Source organism: Mustela nivalis, assembly GCF_964662115.1.
Source record: "Mustela nivalis genome assembly, chromosome: 11".
In the NCBI taxonomy this organism is placed as follows: domain Eukaryota; kingdom Metazoa; phylum Chordata; class Mammalia; order Carnivora; family Mustelidae; genus Mustela; species Mustela nivalis.
Window position 1 is genome coordinate 74040916 of NC_139030.1, and position 17561 is coordinate 74058476.

The 17561-nt window shown below is 44.4% G+C and overlaps 1 protein-coding gene across 9 annotated transcripts in view; it reads right to left on the reverse strand.

The window, feature by feature from the left end:
* Positions 1-17561, reverse strand: part of DGKD (diacylglycerol kinase delta) — a 114022-nt gene that overhangs the window by 37800 nt on the left and 58661 nt on the right. For all 9 annotated transcript variants that reach the window (XM_082690631.1, XM_082690633.1, XM_082690632.1 and 6 more), the window contains 4 exons: positions 2292-2396; positions 1903-2035; positions 554-660; positions 74-199 (listed from right to left, as the gene is read on the reverse strand). In XM_082690631.1, the coding sequence (XP_082546757.1) occupies positions 74-199; positions 554-660; positions 1903-2035; positions 2292-2396 (471 nt within the window). The remainder of the gene's footprint in view (positions 1-73; positions 200-553; positions 661-1902; positions 2036-2291; positions 2397-17561) is intronic.

A 17561-nucleotide genomic window follows, 5' to 3' on the forward strand; every position in this document is an offset into this window, starting at 1 on the left:
GAAATGGGCACTTCAGGACCAGCTGAGAATGCACAGGGAGCAGGTGCCAGGCCCATGCAGCCTGCCCACTCACCATGGCCTTGCACCAGAGGCAACGCCAGTCCTGCAGGCGTAGCACACTGCCACATGTCTTGTCGCACACTGTGCACTTGGCACTCACGGGCAGGTTTCCTTCCAGCCACTGATGCGGCATGGCAATCTGCAAAGCACAGAGACATGTGCACTAGGGACGTCTCCAGAGCCCCACACACAGGCCAGGAAGCCCTCATGCGAAAACGCTCTGGAATAACTCAACAAAGACCTGCTCCCCGACATAAGCAGGGGGAGGGCAGGGTCTGCAGCATGCTGCCTGGCACCCCACTCCTGCTGCCGGTGGGCACAGCACGACTCACAGGGACAGGCTGAGAGGCGCAGTGGACCATGCCGAGCCCCCCACACCCAGTGCGAGCAGAAGAAGTGAGCACAGGCCAGTGGGGGTGGAGGGCCCCCTGCCCCAACGCCAGCATAAGGGGGAGAGGGTCGGTGCAGGGTTGTCAGGTTCCCCCATGCATACCCCATCCTCATCCTCAATGATGTCCTTCCCGATGGAGGCCAGCGTGGTCCACTTGCAGTTGTTGGTTGCGCGCACTGCACACCGCTTGTGGGCCTTAAATTTGCATACTGTGAGAGAACAGATGCAGGACCGTCAAGCCTCGACCCTGAGCCTCGCTCAGCACAGTGCTGCTCCCCGTGCTTGAGGAGGCAGTCCATCACGACCTGCCCTGCTCTTCCAGGACCGCTGGGAACGAACACTGAATACACAACATGTTGTAAACGACACAGCGGGGGCACGCGCAGAGTTTGAGCACAGTGAGACCAGCATCCAGGACTGCAGGCGTCCGCTTCTTGGGACTGCATGTGGGCTCTGACCAGACTCATCAGCCCTGCCCAGCAGCACGAGTGCCACCGCGAACCATGCTGCAAGTACAGTCACCAAAATTTAAAAATCACAGGATTTCTATGTCACCAAATTGTCTTTTTTTTTCCACCATGTTTTAAAAGATTTTATTTATTTAGGGGCACGTGAATGGCTGAGGCGGTTACGTGTCCAACTCTTGATTTCAGCTCAGGTTTGCCTCAGGGTCCTGGGACAGAGCCCCATGCTGGGCTCCAAGCTCAGTGAGAAGTCTGCTTTTCTCTCTCCCTCTGTCTCACCCCTTGCTTACACTCTTACTCTGTCAAATAAATAAATCTTAAAAAAAAAATTTTTTTTTTAAATTCAAGAGAGTGTGAGAGTGCACGCGGGGAAGGTGTGGCATGGACAAAGAGGGAGGGAGAGGGACAGACTCTGTGCTGAGCATGGAACCCAACATGGGGCTCTATCTCACAACCCTGAGATCATAAGCTGAGTTAAAATCAAGAGCTGGATGCTTAACCAACTGAGCCACGCAGGCACCCCCCAACCATTTAAAACCATTCTTAACCTCACAGGCAGTACAAGAACAGGAGCAGGGGGGGAACTGGCCCAGGGTCCAGGACTGGTCTGCCTCCACTCCTGCCCTCTGTTCTGTGCGCCACTGTAAGCTGCCCTCCAGGTCTGGAAGACCACATTTAATGGGTTTATCACAGCTCAGTTTACTGAAGGACATACCTACCTCGGGGAGCACAGATTTGTAACCTCTTTTCCTCTGTGTTCTTCATGTTTCCTCTTGGTGTCTCATTACCACTACTTCACCTTTTACTTTGTTCTGTTACTAATACAAAATAATTTATCAGACTCCTTAGTAGGTAAAATAAACAAGGATGGAGTCCCAGAAATTACTTCCTACTGACTGATTTGTGGGGACCATTCAAGAGTTTCTAAGGTTTCATCAGGTCCAACCTCAGACCACGTTTCCCAGCAGAGTACCATGCTGCTTATACCTTCACAGGACAATCCGTGAGATGTGACCCCGGACAGAGCCTCCCGGCACACGTTGCAGTAGGTCGGCCTCGCATGGGAGCAGGCGTACCAGTTGTGCATCCCTGAGAAATGGTCCATGCTGTACTGGGTAGGCTGCAAGAACAGAAGAGGGATGGCAAAGATAAGGTGTCCCTTCGACATCCTTGAATGTGGTAATTTCAATGGGATTCAATAGTTTCCAAGAGAGGAGAGGAGAACAGCATCAGCCAAAAGGACAAGGAACGAGCCTTAATTTTACCAGGAATATGCGAGAAAGTGAGTGCCAGACGGCTCAGTCCACACATGGCTGATGCTCAACGGCAGAATATTAACGGGTTGGCAATAAGAAGGGATATTTCTCTTTCTAGACCTCAAAGTGCTCCCTGTTCTGGACGGTCTTCAGGGCTGCAATCCACTCTTCCATTTCCTTCCTGTTATCGGCACACAAGATGAGTTTCCTACACGGAGTGATGACCTAGAAAGAAACAAGAAATATAGGCTATAGAGCAATGAACAAAGGACAAACACTAACAACTATACAAACTTCCAAAAATCTACTTTCACCATATATATTTTTTTCATGAAAAAGGGCAGACTCGTTCAGATTCTCAATTGAACCAAACATAAAAATGATCATCATGGATCATTAAAAATCAAGAAAAGTCTCAAACTCAAAGACAATCAAATTTAGTTTATACATTCACCAAAAACCAACTTCAGCAGACATTCACCAACCACCTACCACTTAGGCCATGGTAATAAGCCACAGGAAATTTTTAAAAAGGAAAGAAAACACAACTGCTATCACTCCAAAGAGCTCACAGATTGAGGTCCAGCACTTGAATAGTCTAGGAAATGATCGTCCAAGTTACTCTAAATATGATGTTAACATTTCAAATGTATCATACATAATGTTCTTGTATAAAACTCTGTACTGTGTGACAAGAGAAAAACAACCAGCTACTATACTCAAGGGCTTGAACAACTTAACTGGAAATGAGGTCAAGAACCTGGTAATAATCAACAAATGAAAATTGTATCTACAACATATAAAGAGTTTTTACAAATCAATAAAAAAATCTTTCCTACCAAGAAAAGCCATGAACTTGCATTTCACAGAAGAAATACAAAGCACTAATAAATAAAAAGATGCTTAACTGCTCTAGTCATTGGGGAACAAAGATGAAAGTAGCCAACTATTTTTCACCTATCAGACTGGCAAAGTTTTGAAAGATGGTAATCTGGTGTTGCAGAAGTATGGGAGAAAAGAGTTCTCCTCAAGCAATGATGGGAGCTAAATATAGTATAAACTTTTTAGGGAAAAATTTAAAAATTTTGGTAAACATTGTCAAACATTGTAACATTTTATGTATTTTGTTTTGTAATGATGGAAAATATCTACATGGTTCCAAAGTCAAATCTAAAAAACAGGTACAGTCAGAGGTTCACCTTTGACTTGTGTCTCCCCAACCCTGGTTCCCTCCTTTCCTCATCAGCAGCTTTTATTTTATTTTAAAGATTTTATTTATTTGTTTGACAGAGAGAGATCACAAGTAGATGGAGAGAGAGGCAGGCAGAGAGAGAGAGAGAGGGAAGCAAGCTCCCTGCTGAGCAGAGAGCCTGAGGCGGGACTCGATCCCAGGAACCTGAGATCATGACCTGAGCCGAAGGCACCCAGGCGCCCATCAGCAGCTTTTAAAAAATAAGGATAAGTATGGTTTATCCCTCCTTTTTAAGACAGATGCAAACACATATATCTATATCTATTATAGATATATATCTATTCATAGACCCCCTTTTTAAAACAGTAGTAAATCACACATATTTTTCTCTACCTTTGCTTTTTCATTTATTATCTACCCTGCCCACCTCTCCTCAGCAACACGGTGTGTTCCCTTACTCCCCCTTACAGCTACACAAGGCTCCACTGGACAGAAGCACCACAGTCTATTCAATCAGGTCTCTATTAACAGAAACCTTACGTTATTAAAAATCCTTTCCTATCTCAAATAGTGCTGCAATGAACAGCCTTTTCACTGACCTCACATACTGCCCGGCATATTTGGGAGAAAAGTTTCTAGAAGCAGAACTGCCCAAAGAGCAAGCACATATGTAATTTTGCTGCCAAATTCACTCACAGGGCTGATGCCATCTGCACTCCCACCAGCAGTGGTAGGAAAATGCCTGCTTCCCCAATAAAATGTGTTACTTAACTTTTGGATTTTGGCCCATCTTTTAGCTTTAATTTGTACTAGCAACATCCAATTTAAATTATTAGATGATCATGTTTCTGGTTCAGAAAATTTAGAAACGGTATTTTATAAATTATCTCTTTGGTGATTTCTATAAGCACCTATAAATCTTAATCACAGAAGAGGATAATTAGAATTGGGTCACAAATCCATGGTTCATTCTCTCATGTCACCAGGGTAACTACACATAGGGGCCAGACTGGGGAAGCTGGGGGCGGGAGGGGTGGTGAGTTGGAGGACAGAGAAAACAGACAACTGGATAAGCTGGGTTCCCCTCCTGAGGGTGGGGGTACAGGGTGGCAGCCACTGTCCTTTAGACACGGACAGCATTGTGAACAGCCCATATCCCAGGATCTGCCCAGCAAGCACATGCTAAGTGTCTGCTCTAGATCTGAGATCCCAAGACTATGACAGGCCAGGTTCCCACTCACACAGAACTTACCCTGGGGAGGGACAATTTCAGACACTGACACAGATCCTGAAGACAACGTGGGAATGGGGTTGGTGGATACTTTGTACAGACAGGGTGGTCAGGAAAGGCCATGGGAAAGCTGGCAACTGCCAATGGCCTGGGATCAGTGCTTTAAGGCATTTTTATCAGTAACTGTCTATAAAAATCTCAGAAAACACTTCTTTATTATTCATTCTGGGATAAGATCTAATATTTAAAAATTTTTATCAGTGTAATAAATACAATTAGAGAAAGAATATACTTTCTTTTCATAACTCAGGGATTATATTAAGAGTTTGCAATACAATAGTTAAAGAAGAGAACAATGACATTTTTTTATGTCCTTTCTATTTTAGGTCTTGCTTCTGCTACTCCTGTGACAACCTTTACAAGATGAAGTGCCCACATTATTCCAGAACTCGGCCAATGTCATCTGAGAAGATGGATCTTTGGGCCCATCATCTTCCACAAGCCAAAGGAGGGGGGTACCATGGAATAGCTTCATGAGTATTGGACACCACAAGGTAGCAAGTTATAGACAAAACTGTTATGTTTAAAGACAGGGAATAATAGGAAACAAATGATAGTGACATACCTTCCTCAATCTGTGTGATTGTGTACAGGGAGTAAATACTGACAGATAAATGTCCAAAAACCTGGTTTCAGCCCTTTTAAAAAAACTATTATTTGTGCTGGTGTGAAGAAACCTCAGACAGACTCAGATTTGAACCCTACCCGGCCACTGACTGGCCAGGAAACATGGGCAGACTGTCATCATTTCTATTCTGGAAAGGGAGGATAAAAGTTAGCTACCTGGGTTGTTAGGGGACTGAAAGGGACCCACGTGCTCAAGATTCGAGTGGCTTTAGGACATCCCTCCAGGTCTGAAATCCTGAAGAGCTGTGTGAGCCAGAGCAACTACCTCCACACACCCTTCTGAACACGGGGGCTGTCATGTCGATGTCACACCCCAGTGTCATCCGAGTGTGGAGGTATGCTCTCTCACACACACACACCAGCGCTGCTCTCGGGCCTGATCTTAGAGCAGTATCTATTCGACAGGACCATGTGGCACCTCCTGCCTGAGACCGTTCCAATACCAACAGTCCATGTTCCAGACCATGGGAATTGTCACAGAAGACTCCCACCAAATAAAAGTCTATCTCTGCTTCTATCCCATCATCTTCTGTCACCTTTGAGACAGAATACATATTTCTTAGTGGTCCGCAAGACTGGTAATGACTCCATCTCCTTGAAAGGCTCCTCCTCACGCTGGTCTCCTGACAAGGTCCTCAACAGCATTCTAGCTCTGAGGAAGATTCCCAAACACCAACTAGCAGTGTCACACACCCCAACAAGCGCTTCTGCCTGTCCCTCTTTGTTTCCCTAACACCAGCCTGGGGCCAATGCACAAGAAAAGTGGGGACAGAAGGGTCTCCTCAGAAGAAAAGGAAAATGAGCAGCTGCCAGGAAGAGAGCTGTCCTGCACAGGGCTTCTTCAGTTCCTTGATCTGGGAGCAAAGGGGTCAGAAAAGGCCCCAGGAGAGAAGCAGGTGCTGCATGAGACCTCTCCTGGCTGCTCATCCAGCTCACAGGACAGGAAGAAGGCAGGAAGAGATGTTCCTACAAATAAAACTGTCCTCTGCTTGGATAGCAGCCAAGACCACAACTCTTAGAAGCCAAGGAATGGTGCATAAAGGGTAAAACTCTTCCCACTACTCCCAAAATCTAGCCTTCACCCAGAAAAGACTTTAGTGACCAAAAATGCCCTGTATTTTTCAAGCGAAGAAATGGCTCACATAACTAAATCAACTGAAATGGTAAACGCAAATTCAAAAGGAGGGTCAGACATGAACTTGACAGGACCAATCAGTGACATCACAGAGATTCAGTGATGAATAAGCACACATGGTACCAGGGGAGAGGGCAGAGTAAGACTACAGAACAAGATGACAGACCATGACATGGATACCCACTAACCAGAGAGTGAGAGCACCCTGCAGACCTTGAAGCTGGCAAGACAAGAGAGACTGAAAGAGAAAGGATATCAGACAGAATGGTAAAAGCATTTCTCTCCGAATCCTCAGAGGCAGGCCAGGAAAGCCATAACGAGGGGGAATCTTCAGACACTTACTGAAATTCTTCTGAGGGTAGGAGAACTTAAAAATCAGTAAGAAAGGGGGCATCTGGGTGGCTCAGTCAGATAAGCTTCCAACTCATGCTCAGATCGTGGTCTCAGGGTCATGGGACAGAGCCCCGCATCAGGCTCCCAGCTCAGCATGGAATCTACCCGAGATTCTTTCTCTCAGGCATCTGGGTGGCTCAGTCAGTTAAGCCTCTGCCTTTAGCTCAGGTCATGATCCCAGGATCAAGTCCTGCATTGAGCTCCCTGGTCAGTGGGGAGCCTGCTTCTCCCTCTACCCCTCCCCTACTTCCACGATTGCTCGCTCGCTCACTCTCTCTCTCAAAAATAAATAAAATCTTAAAAAGAGAAACTCTCTTTCTCTCCCTCTCCCCCCTCCACGTGTGCTGATTAACATTTTCAAAAAATTAAAAAATCAAAACAATTAGAAGAAGAGAGGCCAACTAACAGAAAAATGGACAGAAGACTCAAACAGTTATTTAACAACCAATAAGGCACATGAAAATGCACTCAACCTTGTTAATAATCTAGGAAGTGGACATTAAAATCCCAGCATGCTGTACGTTTCACAGGGGCCGAAATGAAAAAGATGGACATGGAGTATTGGTAAGGATGCAGGTCACCTAGAACACCCACCTGATGCTAGCAGGAAGGCACTTTGGGAAAACTACTGTGGAAAACAGTAAAGCTGAACTCATGTATATCCTACGGCTCAGCAATTCCACCCAAACACTCCTCATCAAAACCCACACACAAATAGTTATGGCAACACTACTGTTAACAGGCCTACAATGAACACAACCCAAACACCCAGCACTGGCAGACTGAATAAATATACTGTAACATATTAATATAACGGAAAACCACAGAACACGGAGAATAAACCATCTACTGCTAATAACACAATGTATTCTACAATTCTGAAATAAAGAAGCCAGACACAAAAGAAGATTTCATGTTTATAAAATCTCAAATGCATATATTAAGTTAAGATAAACCAGGCAAAGCTAATCAATGGTGTTAGAAGCTCGCTGCTTCCGGTAGTTGCTTTTGGGAACAAGGATACAAGGGAGAGCTACTGGAGGCTGCTAATGTTCTGTTTCTTTATCTGGAACATCCATCGAGCTGTGCACTTGGAGTAAGTGTACTTTTCCATATGATGCTCTATTTCAGTTAAAAAGAATACAGAATTTGGAATAAAACCAACCATATAACTGAATCAAAAGAAAAATGGCACAGCTGCGCAGACTTTTGAATAGAGTCTGGTTAGAAACGCAAATGTAGAAGAACGAGGCAAAATAAGATGGAAATGTGTGAATGAACATGAGAGACTATCAGACCTATTCTAATATAGTATTAGAAATAGATCCAGGGGCATCTGAGTGGCTCAGTCAGTTAACCAACTGACTACTGATTTTGGCTCAGGTCATGATCTCAGGGTCATGAGATCGAGCCCTGCCACCAGCTCTAAGCTTAGCGCAGACTCTGCTGGTCCCTCTCCCTCTGCCCCTCCCCACCGAAAACACACACACTCTCTCTCTCTCTCAAATGAATAAATAAAATCTTAAAAAGAAAAAATTGATCCAAACACAGGGGAAAATGTTTAACTCATAAAATAAATGCAAATTAAAATTACTAAATACTTTTTTTTTAACCTACCAGATTCATAGACTATCAAAAGTTTGATAACAGACCCTGTTGCCTTTCATATGCTACAGTATAAATGAGTACAACCCCTATGGGGAACATTAGTGAAATCAAACAAACTTTTTTTTTTTTAAAGATCCATTTATTTGAGAGAGAGAGAAGAGAGAGCATGTGCTTGTACGTGCATGAAGGGGAGAGGCAGAGGGAGAGAATCTTCAAGCAGACTCCCCGCTGAGCACAGAGCCTGACATGGGGCCCGATCTTCTGACCCATGAGATCATTACCTGAGCCAAAACCAAGACTCTGACGCTTAACCGACTGAGCCACCCAGGCACCCCAATCTAGCAAACTTTAAAATATACTTCTTTGTCTTAGCAACAGTGCCTCCATAAATTTAATCCAACAAATATGTCTTCATGAGAACCTCCATATCATGGTCACTCGTTGTAAAGACAGTAACTCAAATACTGATCAAGGTAAGCCTGGTAGAGACTGGCTACACAAATTGTGGTACATTCATAAAATGGAATACTACACAGCCACTAAAGAGGGCGAAACTACTTCCTCATGCGCTTACAGGAACAAACCTCTCAGAGGTATTGTCAAGTGCTCAAAGCAAACTGTAGGAACATTGTGGGCGAAGAAGGAAAAAGACTAGTTACCTCCAATGACAGGATCGTTGCAAACCAGGAAACCTTCTTTCTCAACGTTTTATCCTTTCAATTTCTGTACCATGTATGTGAATTCTTTATTTAAAAAAAAATTATTGGGGCACCTGGGTGGTTCAGTGGGTTAAGCCTCTGCCTTCGGCTCAGGTCATGATCCTTGGGTGCTGGGATCGAGACCCTTGGGCTCTCTGCTCAGCAAGGAGCCTGCTTCCCCCTCTCTCTCTCTCTGCCTGCCTCCCTGCCTACTTGTCATCTCTCTCTCCCTCTGTCAAATAAATAAAATATTTTTTAATTTTTTTTAAGATTTTATTCATTTATTTGACACAGAGAGAGAGAGATCACAAGTAGGCAGAGAGACAGGCAGAGAGGCGGGGGAGCAGGCTCCCCGCTGTGCAGAGAGCCCAACTCAGGACTCGATCCCAGGACCCTGGGATCATGAACTGAGCTGAAGGCAGAGGCTTAACCCACTGAGCCACCCAGGCGCCCTAAAATATTTTTTTTTTTTAATTATTAAAACAGGGATGCCTGGCTGGCTCAGTGGGTTAAAGCCTCTGCTTTCAGCTCAGGTCATGATTCCAAGGTCCTGGGATCGAGCCCCACGTTGGGCTCTCTGCTCAGCAGAGGGCCTGCTTCCTCCTCTCTCTCTGCCTGCCTCTCTGCCTACTTGTGATCTCTGTCTGTCAAATAAATAAATAAAATCTTTAAAAAAAAAAAGTCACACAATTCTTTAAAAAAAAAAAATATTAAAACAAATAAAGTCTTGTGACTGATTTCTAATCGCATAGCACTGTGGCCAGAAAAGATGCACAGTATGACTTCGGTTTTTTTGCATTTGTCGAGACTTGTTGTGTGGTCTAATATCTCATCTATTCTGGAGAATGTCCCACGTGCACTTGAAAAGAAGGTATATTCTGCTGTTTTAGGATGGAATGTTCTATGTCTATTAAATCCACTGGGTCCAGTGTGGAAAATTTGGAAAGACCACAAACACATGGAGGTTAAACATGCTACTAAACAATGAAACCAAGAAATCAAAAATTACATGTAAACAAATGAAAATGAAAACAGAATAGTCCGAAATCTTTGGGATGCAGCAAAATTGGGTTTTAAAAGGGAAGTCTATAGCAATACAGGCTTATCTCAATCTCAAAGAAAAATCTCAAATAAACAACCCAACTTTACATCTAAAGGAGAGAGAAAAAGAACAATCAAAACCCAAACCTTGTAAAAGGAAGGAAATAATAAAGATTAGAGCAGAAATAAATGATACAGAAACAAAACAAGACAAAAATAAATCAATGAAGCAAGGAGCTGATTCTTTGAAAAGATTGGCAAAATTGATAAACCTTTCACCAGATTCATCGAGAGAGAGAGAGAGAGAGAGCGGTAAAGAGGAAAAAAGGACTCAAACAAAATCATTAATGAAAGAGGAGAAGTAACAGCCAACACCACAGAAATAACAATTATAACAAAGTATTATGAAAACCTATATGCCAACATAGTTGGACAACTTCTCAGAAGAAATTAATAAATTCCTAGAAACATATAAACCAGCAAAACTAAAGTAGGAAGAAATAGAAAACTTAAACAGACCAATTACCAGCAATGACACTGAATCAGGACAGGTGCCTGGGTGGCTTAGTCATTAAGCATCTGCCTTCAGCTCGGGTCTGATCCCAGGGTCCTAGGATCAAGTCCCACATGGGGCTCCCTGCTCAGCAAAGAATCTGCTTCTCCCTCTTTCTCTGCCTGCCATTCTGCCTACCTGTGCTCTTTCCATCAAATAAATATATTTTTTAAAAAAGCAGTAGGAATCAAAACAGTATGTACTAGCATAAAATAGACACACAGATCAATAGAATAGAACAGAAAACCCAGAAATAATCCCACAATTATATAGTCAATTAAACCACAACAAAGGAGGCAAGAATATGCACTGGGGAAAAGTCTCTTCAACAAATGGTGTTGGGAAAACTGGACAGCTAGCTAAAGAATGAAACTGGGCCATTCCTTTCACCATATACAAAAAAAAAAAAAATCAAAATGGATTAGATCTAAAAGTGAGGTCTGAAACGATAAAAATCCTTGAAGAGAGAACAGGCAGTAATTTCTCTGACATCAGCCACAGCAACATTTTTCTAGATTTGTTTCCCAAGGCAAGGGAAATAAAAGCAAAAATAAACTATTAGGACTACATCAAAATAAAAAACTCCTGCAAAGTGGAGGAAACAATCAACAAAACTAAAAGGCAACCTACTGAATAGGAAAAGGTATCTGCAAATGACATAGCCAATAAAGGGTTAGTATCCAAAATATATAAAGGACTGACACAACCTAACCAAAAAATACCCAAATAATCCAACATTAAAATGGGCAGAAGATACAGACAGACATTTCTCCAAAGAAGACATAGAGATGGCCAAGAGACACATGAAAAGATGCTAGACATCACTCATCATCAGGGAAAAGGAAGTTAAACCACAGAGATATCATCTCACACCTGTCAGAATGACTAAAATCAACAACATAAGAAACAACAGGTGTTGGCAAGAATGAGGAGAAAGGGAAATCCTTCATGCACTGTTGGTGGGAATGCGCACTGGTGCAGCCACTGTGGAAAACAGTATAGAGGGTCCTCAAAAAATTAAAAATAGAACTGCCCTAAGACCCAATAATCACACTACTGGGTATTTACCCAAAGCTTATAAAAACACTAATTCAAAGGGATACATGCACCCTTATGTTTACTGCAGCATTATTACAATAGCCAAGATATGGAAGCAGCCCAAGCATCTAGTGATGGATGAATGGATAAAGAAGATGTAGTGTGTGTGTGTGTGTGTGTGTGTGTGTGTGTGTGTGTGTGTGTGTGTGTGTGTGTGTGGTGTGTGTGTGTAATGGAATGGATGGAATGGAATATTATTCAGCCATAGAAAAGAATGATATCTTGCCATTTGCAACAACATGGATGGAGTTAGAGAGTATAATGCTAAGTGAAATAAGCCAATCAGAGAAAGACAAATACCATGTGATTTCACTCATATGTGGAATTTAAGAAACAAAACAGATAAGCAAAGGAATAAAAGAGAGAAACAAACTAAGACAAGGACTCTTAACTGGAGGGAATAAACTGAATACTAGAGGGGAGGTTGGTGGAGGGATGGGAGCATGGAGGAAACAGGTAATGGGGATTAAAAAGTACATTTAATTGTGATGAAAAGTAAACCAAAATAAAACCTTAAGCTTATAATATATGCTTAAGACTCCAAAAAAGAGCTTTAGAAGTTTTATTTGAAATGAGAACTTTTGCTTCCATCTTTTCATACAAATGATCATCCAGGAGGTATGAGAAAATAGCTCCTCCAAACAAGTCTAAGACACCCCAGCCAAATATCTTCCAGTAGCCTGGGAAGAATTAACCAAGGTGGTCATTAAACTACCGGCAATGATCTCTGAGAAACCACGGTGAAAAGGGCGATGTGCCAGAGACATACAGAAGTGGTGCTTAAGGGGCCCCTGGGTAGATCAGTTGGTACCTTCAGCTCAGGTCATAATACTCGGACTGAGCCCCACATCAGGCTCCCTGCTCAGCCGGGAGTCTGCTTCTCCCTCTGCCCTCCCCCTTCTCATGCTCTCTCTCTCTCTCAAATAAATGAATAAAATCTTTAAAAAAAAAAAAAAAAAAGAAGAAGTGATGCTTAAAGGAACAATGTGGACATCAAGTACATATGCACTAGCTCCTATGAGACAGCAACGAAAGTGTCAGATGACAGTGGCCGCCACTAGAATTGGGCACTCATTTGTCTCGGGAAATCTGCGTGTTTACAGATATTTGCACATTACATCTTCTCCACAACCTCATAAAGTAGGCATTGGGAGAAGAAACTGAGACCCTGCGTCCCTGGCTAAGGAAGCCGGGGCCAGGACACGGGCAGGCTGGCTCCTGACCTCCATTCAAAAGGGGCATCCCACCTGGATTCCCAGCACAACTGCAAGAGGAGTAAGGCCAGGCATGGAGAGCTTGAGGGAGGAGCAGAACCGGCACTCACCAAGAGTCCTCCCAGGCTCTCAGAACACACACAGTCTGGCACGGTGCATTTCCTTCTTGGCAGGGGCACTGGGCTGGAGCATCAGGGCAAGAATGACAGGGACAGCTCACTGAGTCATCTGCCCGCTGCCCCGCCCACTCTGACCAGGTTCCCCACCAGTGCTCAACGAGAGGGTAGAAAAAGTAGGTCTGGAAGATGATGATGAGGGAGTCCCTGACTCACCAGCCACATCCTGTCCTGCAGTTCCTAATCACAGACTTATCTGGATGTGCTTCTCATTCGTAAATGTGACCTTAAATGACGAAAAGATTAAGATCCTGCAAACCTTTTCATGCTGGAACCACCGGCCCAAACCAAACAATGTAAATAGTAGTAAACACTACAAACTGGGCCTGAGAGGGTCTGAAGGCCACGACAGGCAGCGGGGGCAGACATGCAGCTCAGACTGAGGGCTGCTCAGACACTCTTGTCAGATTTGCAGATCCAGAAAATAATAAAAGTAACAAGCAGACTTCTGTTTCCAGCAAGAAGTTTAGACATACTTTTTCCTATTCCTCTGGCTAAGTACAACTAAAACCCTGGACATTAGATATTTTAAAATATGAGAAGAAGACAACTCTGGGGGCACCTGGGTGATTCGGTGGGTTAAAGGCTCTGCCTTCAGCTCAGGTCATGATCCCAGGGTCCTGGGATCGAGCCCCACATCGGGCTCTCTGCTTAGCAGGGAGCCTGCTTCCCCCTCTCTCTGCCTGCCTCTCTGCCTACCTGTGATCTGTCAAATAAATAAATAAATATCTTTAAAAATTTAAAAAAAAAAAGTTTAAAAAAATAAATAAAAATAAAAATATGAGAAGACTCTGAAAGGTAGATAGAAGAAGGCAGAGAAACTGGGCCTCAGGGCCTCCGAATGACACACAACAGAGCTCCTGGGGTGTCCACTGGCCTCAAGCATCCTAGAGTGGAGATGAGGAAGCCAGCAGCCAGAAAGAGTTAAAAAGTCCGCCAAAAACCTACTCGCTCTCTCTCTAGCCATGGGCGGCAGGCTAACAAGGCAGAAATCAATAGAAGAGTTGCAAATAACCACTGTATTCCAGCCAAATACCACAGAACACACTGGCCCTCACCCCCACCATGCCAAGCAGAAACGAGGCACACCAGCACCCCACTGTGTAGTGTCCAGAGAAGGCCAAGTAGAAATGTCCATCCCCACAGGCCACACCCCAGTGGTGTCAGAGCATGTATGGAGACAAATAAGCATGAGAAATATTCTACCTCAGTAGCCAGTAAGGAAATGCCGATTAAAATACAATGCACTATTACTATACACCTACTAAATGGCTTAAAATAAGAAACAGTGACAACACCAAGTGCTGGAGAGGATATGGAGAAACTAGCTCACATTTTTGGTGGGCATATAAAATCGTACAGCCACTCTGCCAAACAGTTTGTTGGGAAATTTTTCTTTTTTTTTTTTTTTAAGATTTTATTTATTTGTCAGAGAGAGAGAGGGAAAGAGAGGGAGAGAGAGCAAGCATAGGCAGACAGAATGGCAGGCTGAGGAAAAGGGAGAAGCAGGCTCCCTGCCGAGCAAGGAGCCCAATGTGGGATTCGATCCCAGGACACTGGGATCATGACCTGAGCCGAAGGCAGCTGCTTAACCAACTGAGCCACCCAGGCATCCCGTTGGGAAATTTCTTAAAGAAGCAAACATGTAGCTACCATAGGACCCAGCAATTCCATTCCTGGGCATTCATCCCAAAGAAACGAAGACTTGCCCATGAATGTTCATAGCAGATTTATCTGCAATCACCAAAAACCGGAAACAACCCAGGTGTCCTTTAGCAGCAAGTAACTGAACACACTGTGGCACACCCATTCCACAGAATACCACTCAGGAAGGAAAAGCAGCAACTATCGTACACACAACAACCTGGGTGGAGATCCAGGGAGTTAGGCTGAGTGAAAAAAAGCCCATCCCCAAAGGTTACTTACCATACATTCCCACTTATACAGCATTCCTGAGATAATGAAATTACAAAAAGAACAGATTTAGTGGTTGCCAGGGGTTAAAGAAGGGAGTGGGTGTGGATAAAAATGGCAACCTGGGGATCCTTGTCCAGATGGAAACATTCTGGTTCTTGACTGTATCAATGTCAACATCCTGGTGGTGATGTGGTACCACAGTTTCCCAAAACATTACCACTATGGGAAACTGGTAGAGAACACAAAGGATCTCTCTATTATTTCAATTCCATATGAATCTACAATGATCTTAAACGGCTTAATTAGAAATAAGTAACCACAATCAACTTTCTATATCTAATATGTTTAAATTGGGAAAATAGGGAGTAACTCCAGAACAATGTGGTATTTCTTAAGGACAAGGGCATCAATGGTCTCCCCCAGCACAAATTAAAAGTGTAATCTTATCTTGTTAAAGTCATTTGTAGGCAGTGCAGACTCATGAGCCACCTGATCTACTAAGGAAATATGCAGACACACTTTGGTGCACATACTCTAAGAAATCCTAGTCAGGTCCTCTCCATACACCTGAGTCCAAGTAAGCACACGAGGGTCACAGAGCTCTGCTACTGGGCTGTGACCTGACCTCTGCTACCGGCTTGGTACCAGAGCCTGCAGGAGAGAGCACCAGAAATAGCAAGATGCATTCCTACACACAACAGTGCTTGAAAAATCAATGAAGGTGCATCTCATGTCAGCCACGGAGGAAGGATATCAGAACCACAGGTCCTGCCCTCGCACTGCACCGCACACTTCCTGGATGGGCCGACCCCAGCAGCTGTCGCAGGTACAAGCGGGACAGACCCGAAACAAGTGGAAGACAAGCTGCCCCCCAGCTCCAGATCCACAGATCCCACTGCCAACCAGAGAGCCCCCTTGGGGTACCGCTCCCACATTCAGACGTGTCCTTCCGCAAACAATCCCCCCACAGGCCAGCTTCTCCTCTCCCATGCTTAACCTTCATGTCTGGGCTCCAAATTCTTCCCTTCTTCTCAGAAGTAAATTCAGGCAGCTTTCACTTAACAAACCAACAAGACCCCTGCTCCTAGGGAGCTCTCATTCGAATGCAGACAGGAAATGAATACTAAATACTACCATGAAGTAAATTTCATAGTACTGAGAGTAGTGACCAGTGACAAATCTACGGAAAAAAGAAAGATCAGAAAAAGGAGATTAGGGTCAACAGACCCTTTTCCTCATTGGGAAAGACTGGAAGGACATGGGAGGAAATGAGTGGGCCACAGCCTAAAGCAGAAGCACAGCTGGCAGCTAGAGCCAAGGGAACCAGGGGAGAGGAGCCAGGGATGACCTTGGAGAAGCAACAGGCCACAGTGTGTCATGCAGGCACCACCAAGAACTTTGGCCTTTATGCCAGTTGAAATGGGGAGCTGTGGTGCTCTTGAACAGAAGGTCCACATCTGACTTAGGTTTAAAAAGCATCGTTCTAAGGGGCGCCTGGGTGGCTCAGTGGGTTAAAAAGCATCGTTCTTGGAACACCCAGTTGGCTCAGTTGGCTAAGCGTCTGCTTTGCCTCAGGTTGTGATCCCAAGGTCCTCCTGCGTCAGGCTCTCTGCTCAGTGGGGAGCCTGCTTCTCCCTCTGCCTGCTGCTCCCCCTGCTCATGCTCTCTCTCTCTGACAAATCAAGTCTTTTAAAGAAAACATAACAATAAAAAGCATTCTGATTGCTTTATGGAAAAGAGAACATAAGGGGTATGTATCCTTTGGGGAGGGTGCTCAGCTTTCCCATCGAGAGAGAAGGGAAAAGGAGCAGCTAGCATGCACTCTTGAGTGTCCTGAAGGCAACAGGGTTTCAGGACAGACTGGATGGGGTATGGGACAAAAAGGAGCCAACAACTACCCCTTGAACAGCTGGAGAGATGGAGCTGCCATCCTGGGATGAAGAAGGCTGTGAACAGGCCTTGGCAGTTAGGGGACGGGTTTGCAGCTCAAAATTTTGGACATGCTGAGGTTGAAGTGTCTATCAAAATCTCAACCATGCCCAACGTCTTCTCTCAACCATGGGGACTTCACCTTGCCATAAGTCTGGCTGCATTAAAAAAAGAAATGAAAGGGGTGCCTGGGTGGCTCAGTCGGTTAAGCATCCGACTCTTGATTTTGGTTCAACTCATGATCTCAGGATTGTGAGATCAAGCCCTGAATCGGGCCTCATCCTGAGTGCGGAGCCTGCCTAAGGTTCTCTCCCTCTGCCCTTCCCTGCCCCCTTTCTCTCTGAAAGAAAGAGATGAGATCACTCATAAGTTACCACTGCTGGTGGTAGTTTAAAAAAATTAAGTTTTAGGGGAGCCTGGGCGGCTGAGTGGGTTAAGCCTCTGCCTTCGACTCAGATCATGATCTCAGGGTCCTGGGATCCACGTCCACATCAGGCTCTCTGCTCAGCAGGGATCCT